Raw genomic sequence first — 7,039 nt, forward strand, 5'->3', positions numbered from 1 at the left:
CTCTCTCTCTCTCTCTCTCTCTCTCTCTCTCTCTCTCTCTCTCTCTCTCTCTCTCTCTCTCTCTCTCTCTCTCTCTCTCTCTCTCTCACATCAATGGTCATGCATGTAATGATATTGAAAAATAACAAATAAGGATTATAGGCTACAAGATCCTCTAGGCACTCTGAAGAAACGAAGACATTGGGTTGTTTTTGAGGTTTTCATTATATCTTTGATTTCTATTGAACCATGTCTATTAGTAGCAAATATTCTAGAGGACAAATGGGGTCAATTGGGCTATTCTACCTAATCATCTACATCTTTCTCATGTTGTGCTATTGCATACCATGCTTATCAACTTCTCAGCTATGCCCATTCCAATGTCTACACAAGGTGGAGGATATCAAGGATGTTAAAGAGCTTTGGAGTTCTAATAGTAAAGCCTTAGTGCAACTCATGTTTTGGGCTTCCTATAGAGGCCAAACTCTGACTAGGATACTCAAAGGAATTATATATTATACAAAACTAGCTCTAGAGACACTTTCCTGCCTAGATAGAATATTAGAAATGAATATGCCTAGAGGCAATGAGCTTATTGTTTCCTTTGTTGGGCACACTATGTCGTTGGCCATGGCTAGTGACCACAACATGATATAGGCATTGCTAGTGATGTTGCTAACATCCATCATCCATGTGCTTGTTAGAGGCCAGTTGTAGGATCCCACCCCATTGTGGAAAGTAGATAAACACAATGGGCAGTGTGCAACATGCTATCATGAGACCCATGTACTCGACTCCCATATTGAATCTTGTAATTGGAGCTCATGAAGAAGAGCACTTAGCCAATCGTCCCGTGGTGCTTGTCAATCCCGAGATCATGCCCAAGGACATGCAATAATGATTAATTATTAGTGTTGGTGATCGATATTATCATCGTCAATGAATGAATGGAAGATTAGAGCTATTAGTCTAATTACATTTGTCCCTTGGTGTTTGTTAATCCCGAGATCACGCCCAAGGACCTGCAATAATGATTAATTATTAGTGTTGATGATCAATGTTATCGTCGTTGATGAATGGATGGAAGATTAGAGCTATTAATCTAATTACATGGTACTGCAAAACGCTTAGGTATATTAATTCTCATTATTATATTCATAATATTGATTGACCTTGAGACGAATGGAATGATCCCAAAGAATCAGATTTTACCGCCCCAGCCTCCACGAAGCACATGAAGATTATCATTGTCATTAATTGCAGCTCCCGCTAGGCTGCTCAACTTCTTCAACAGGACACATGATAGTCCTCCTAGTGTCTGAAGGATCTACAGCAATCACATGCGGGCTCTCATCCCAGTGTACTTTGCCATCCAGCCGGACAGCACGCTTCCGAACGACCGAGTCTATAGATGTAATGTGGACGCGATGATGCATGTAATGAACCTATCATATAGATAATGAGCGATGATGTTGTTGACAATGAGCTCCATTCCGAAATAGTAACCGCAGGAGAGGGCAAAGATCTGTAACATCCCGCAGTTCATGATTGTCAAAGGGAAACACGTCGCTGTGGTGAAGCTGTCTTTAACTTGCATGCCTTTCTTCTTGAGCTCGGTGACGTTGCCGTCAAGGAGGACTCAGGCGAGGGTGAGGAGGGCCAGGCCGATATTGATGATATGCATGATGCCCAGCAGGATGAAGAAGGAGATGCGCTAGGCTGATGAGAAGCTGGGCGATCGGACGGTGTTGCCTCTGATAATGTCGAAGACGAGGGGGGGCATGATGAGCGAGCTATGTGGCGGCACTCGCGAGGCTACCCTAGCCGATCATGGTGGTCCGTTCCCGACGGTGGTGCTGTTTGCCGAAGCCACTCAAGATCAGGATGCATTACTACCACCCGAAGATGGTTCCTGGTGAGGGGCGGGATGACCAAGTACATCGAGAGGGGGCGGGCATGTGTAGCGACAATATCTGTGCACGAAGTCTTAGCATCAAAATGATAGTAGAAGAAACAAGCCCGTGGTCCATATATATATATATATATATCATATAGGGTTTCATTTATCTAGTCGCCTCATGCAATTAAGTTTAGCAATTCACATGCCGCGAATCTTAAATCTATCTTTTCAAATGAATCCTTATTATGTAGTGTAATCGAAATTGTTCACGATGCCATGCAAATCTAGATGCGAGTCTTTCCTAAGTTGTTGTTGCAATGCGGAGCCTCTATTCTTGGAAATTCATTTCAATGCACTTATAAAAATCATAAATTGTGACTTGTATTTTTCTTTGTGTGAGGAATATGAAATCATTATACCTAGTGCAAATGTGAGCTACTTCTCTTTAAAGGTTTATAGGATGCCATCGTCTTGCATGGTCTTGCATATTTATAAATTAGTAACCTAAGATGCACTTGCAAAAATTCAAGCCTAATACCCGGCTTAGTATTGCAACAACCCATAGATACTTAGTTGATTCGTGGTAACATATATATATATATGTATGTATGTATGTATGTACACACACACACATACACACACACACATATATATGTATATATATATATGTATATATACATATGTATATATATATATATACATATGTATATATATATATATACATATGTATATATGTATATATACATATATACATATGTATATATATACATACATATGAGAGAGAGAGAGAGAGAAGCTAGCCTTGCTCACCTTAACTACTCTTTTCATGGATCACCTATATCAAGAGATCTTAGTGCCTTCGATAGACTTGCCAAGTGAGAAATTTATTATGTGAAAAAAATAGAAAAAGATTTGGAAATACCTCTCTATCTCTCTTCTATCTCAGTCTCTCCCCTCTCTCTCTTCTATCTTAGTCTCTCTCTCTCTCTCTCATGCATGCTCTCTCTCTCACATCCAAGTACACACACACACACACACACACACACACTCTCTCTCTCTCTCTCTCTCTCTCTCTCTCTCTCTCTCTCTCTCTCTCTCTCTCTCTCTCTCTCTCTCTCTCTCTAGGTGTATCTCAACTTGGCTTTGTTCTTGCCCCTGATCACTGTGCTTACATATTTCATAATTGGTATTTGTAACTTGTTTCTTATGGTAGTAATCTAGCAAGTAATATCTCAGTAACATGTAATTATCAACACCCTACCATCATGGTGTGATCGAATTTTAGAAGAAAATATTATGTCACCCTTTTTTAGGGTGATCAATGCATAGGAGAAGGCTTGTTCATTAGAAGATGACCTCTTAAGGGTTTGCTCCCTAAATGTGTGGGAGTTTTTGTCACTGTTGTGGATCACAAAGGTGTGAAGGCCTATGATATAAGTAATAATGAGATGGACTTCCAAGAAAATGCGATTGTCCAAAGGACGATTGAATTAATGATGAGTAGCTCCTCTCTTGCATTAAATTATTAAGCTTTACATCCCCCTCTTACCTATTTTTGGATTGTTGCTAGAAAAAGAGCGACATTCTAACAAGTCTTCATAGGAGCACTCACACTTCCCCCTTGAGCTAGAGCTAGACAACCCATAGTCACCAGTGACATGTAATTGCAAAGGCATAGACACCCTCCAAGAGGGAAGGGGAGAGTAACACAAGTGTTATGACTAACATCCATAGAGGTGGAGGTGGCCATTACGCTTGCATGTGGGGGAGAAGTGACCTTGGGAGAGGGTGGATATGTTTTGATGAAGCAAATGGGGAAGGGGAAGAGAAAGCTCATAGTATTGGAGAGAAAAATGAAAGAGGTCAGGAGCTAAGGAGAGCGATGACCAACAAATCATTGAGTCATTTAGTGCACAATAGAGGCATGGCCACAAAGTGTCATGTCATTTAGTGCATAGGGGCATGGTTGCATACAAGCAAGATGATGCAAAGGCAAAGAACAAGAAATAAGCATATGACAAAAGTTGGGGATATGAGTGGCAATACTGATCTAACAGTCATTTGTGACAAGTGTATCATGCAAGCTTGCATCGAGGACTAGTTGGAAACGTTGATTGTGAGTATTTGGAAGAGTTGGTGATGTGTTATTGTATATGGTTTTTTCTCTCCACATTATTGTCAATATTACTACGTTTTTAGATGTAGATGCGGACATCCATCACTTTGCCTCCATCCCATTATGCCATTTGCTCACCATGCCTATGATAAGACAAGTTATCGTGAGGTAAAAACAACTCTTGGAGAACTTTTTTAGCAATGGCTATATTAGAGGGTTGGATATATTCATAGTATCATTGAAGACTCCAAGGCACTAATGCAAGTCAGTTGATGATTGAGTTATAAAGGAGTTTGACCTTCATTGGTGGGTGAAGAAGCACAAGGAGTTTAAGGCAAAGATTAGTAGCATTGATTGGGACAACCATCGGCTTACAACTTCGATGAATGAGATAAACACATGTGAGCAATCCCCTAACATTTTCTAAAGTGAATTTTTTTTTGTGTCGCTAACATTTTTATAATTGTTCCTAACATCCTTTCTAGATAATGCAAGACAACACATGCATATAGATTGTCACCTCATAAAAGTGATAAGCATGGTCGAGGGGGAAATTTTGTTAGCAATATCTCGTATATGTAGGTTTGTAGAGAACCCTTGTTTTCTATGATTAGATTGATTTTCTCGGTTGAATAAAGTGGTGGAATAAACTTACTTGAGACCTTATTAATCAAGAACATATACAAGTTGGCACGAAAGGAAGTTATCCATACCTCGTATTCAGACCTTGTGTTGTGAAGCAATAATATTGGAGTAGCCCAACCACATGTCTATATTTGACAAGCTAAATGAGGACGCGAAGGCACGAGTGCAAGCACATAGAAAGCTAGCACCCATTCTCGCATGGTACAAAGCATCGTCGATTGCTCTTGCTCATGTCATGTGGAAGGTAGTTCTACAAGCTTATTTTATGATTCATTTTATTACAAGGGCCTTAAATCTCAATCCAATAATATTGATGTAAATTACCGAGTGTAGGATGTTGATGTGGGTGTGTGATAAATTGAAAAAAATGAAAGCAACTCTCTGACTCCGCATTTAGGTCCAAGTGGGATGAGGCGTACTACAATATTAATGAAAAGCTCATAAAGAAAACATGATGGCTGCTAATAGTTACAGACCCAAGCCTTGGAGAGAAGTGGTACTAGCAAGTTTCTACCTCTTAATAGTTGTCACTCATGTGTATTCAAACCACATTATTCCAAAGACAAAGTTTTTACCATTGCAAAATGGTCTTAAGGTTGGAGTGGGGCTCCAAGATTGGCAGTATTCTAAATGAGGAGAGAGTATACACATTAGCATCCTTGAAGCTAAATGAGCCAAACCATGTCAGGATATTAAAGGCAATGGAGAGTTCTGATAGAAAAATTTGAGCATTGATGGGCATGCCCAAACATAGAGTCTTCTCTTTAGTTTAGATGCATTAGAAGCAAAATGCATCATTATTAAATGACAAAATTGTGATTTGAGTAGATAGAAATGCACCTTTTGTAAAGTTGGGTCAAACAAGAGACTTTCTAGGCCATGTTATGGGATAGCGAAAAGAGACTACTCTCAAGTTGGGAGGAATACTATCACATTCGAGTGGATAATGATTTGTTCTTCCAGTACACATAGGAGATAAAGAGAAAACATAGAGTACATGTTTCATATAGTCTCCCATGATTTCAAACCACATGAAGATATAGAGTCTCATAAGTCATGCAAGTTGGTGGCATGGAGACTTCTCTATAGGCATAACATATTATCCTTCTGTAATAGCATGTTTGTGATGCTATCTTGTCATTGTATTCCACATAGTAATAGTTATTTTATTTGAAAGGTTCATATATGGGCAGTTAGAGAGGGGGGCTATACAAACTTTGCTAGGAGAATGTCAGACTAAGTGAACTTGGAGGAGGAGCAATGCATATATGAGGATCACTAGATTGAGCACTAGTGGGATGAGGAGGTGTATCGAAGATGCCTTATCTTCGACTATCCTAAAGGAAAATTTCACTCCAAAGAGAAAGCATTATATAAAAATTACTCGAAGAAAAACAATTATTTATTGTCTCCTTGTAAAGAGAATGTGGTCGATCGTAAGAAAGTGATACCAACATTGTGGTAGTTGGAAAAGGGAAATAGAAGAGGAAGCATACACCTAGGCCGAATGGAGATCAACCCCAGTCGCCAATGAGTTTGGTTTCTCCACTCCCCACATGTTTGATATTTTACACTTGGTACCAACACATCTCGTGTATTATTATAGTAGAAATATGTTATCGAACATGACTTGTGACTATGTTTCAGTAGTCCCTATGTTTGAGACCATTGTAGAGTAGATCAAAATTCCACTAGTGCAAGAAACAGTGCAAGCAAGCAATAGATGTATGAAGACAATTTCAAATTGCAAGTTTACCATCCATTTCATATTCATCCAAATTGTGACAAAGGTTCTTTATTGTTTCATATTTAGACTTGTTTTCAGTGGACTTGTATTACAATGGAAACAACAACAAAAGAAGTCCATATCACTGGTGTGGATAGATTAATAGAGAAAGTTCTTCTAGATCTTGCATTAGAGAGGCTTATCTTCCATACTGCTATATAAAGAGGTGCAACAAAGGTGGAAAGTGCAGAGAGGAGTGCTAAGGACACAAGACCACATCCCACTCAAATGTGTACTCTAGAGCACCAAGATGGTAAGGTTGATTGTATTACAATGTTATGATGTGCAAGCTTTTAAACCTACTTCCTCTTTGCAATATCAATAACAATATTTTGTATTGCATAGAGGAGAAAACCTGCAATGCCAATGGACATGGCATTTGCACATATAGATAAACAAACATGACTCATGAATTTTATATGTCATGATTATATAATGTGAAAGCTTTTGAACCTTTTTTCTCTATACAATATCAATAACAATGTTTCATTGTGTATAGGGGAGGAAAGATTGCAAGACCATGAACCTACAATGACAAAGGACATGACACCTACACATATAGGTAAACAAACATAACCTATGAATTTTATATTGAGCATCATATTATGTGAAA

General features: G+C 38.9%; 1 protein-coding gene across 1 annotated transcript; it reads right to left on the reverse strand.

Annotated features, from left to right (window-relative positions):
* Nucleotides 1–654: 654 nt before the first annotated feature.
* On the reverse strand, nt 655–1,525 carry LOC148020534 (high-affinity nitrate transporter 2.3-like). Its single transcript, XM_087699382.1, has 4 exons — nt 1,425–1,525; nt 1,152–1,181; nt 957–1,001; nt 655–787 (listed from the first exon to the last, which is right to left on the reverse strand). The coding sequence occupies exons 1-4, from the start codon at nt 1,523–1,525 to the stop codon at nt 655–657; spliced, it is 309 nt and encodes a 102-aa protein (XP_087555508.1).
* Between the last annotated feature and the right edge of the window lie 5,514 nt (nt 1,526–7,039).

This window comes from Lygodium microphyllum, chromosome 18 (assembly GCF_053477565.2).
Source record: "Lygodium microphyllum isolate KBCC chromosome 18, Lygodium_microphyllum_v1.1.10, whole genome shotgun sequence".
NCBI lineage: Eukaryota > Viridiplantae > Streptophyta > Polypodiopsida > Schizaeales > Lygodiaceae > Lygodium > Lygodium microphyllum.

Coding starts and splice junctions, on each gene's coding strand:
- LOC148020534 (XM_087699382.1), bottom strand. CDS start 1,525: ATGAACTGCGGGATGTTACAGATCTTTGCCCTCTCCTGCGGTTACTAT. Junction 1,002..1,151: donor ATCATTCCATTCGTCTCAAG/GTCAATCAATAT, acceptor TCATTATTGCAG/GTCCTTGGGCGTGATCTCGG. Junction 788..956: donor ACAAACACCAAGGGACAAAT/GTAATTAGACTA, acceptor TCCAATTACAAG/ATTCAATATGGGAGTCGAGT.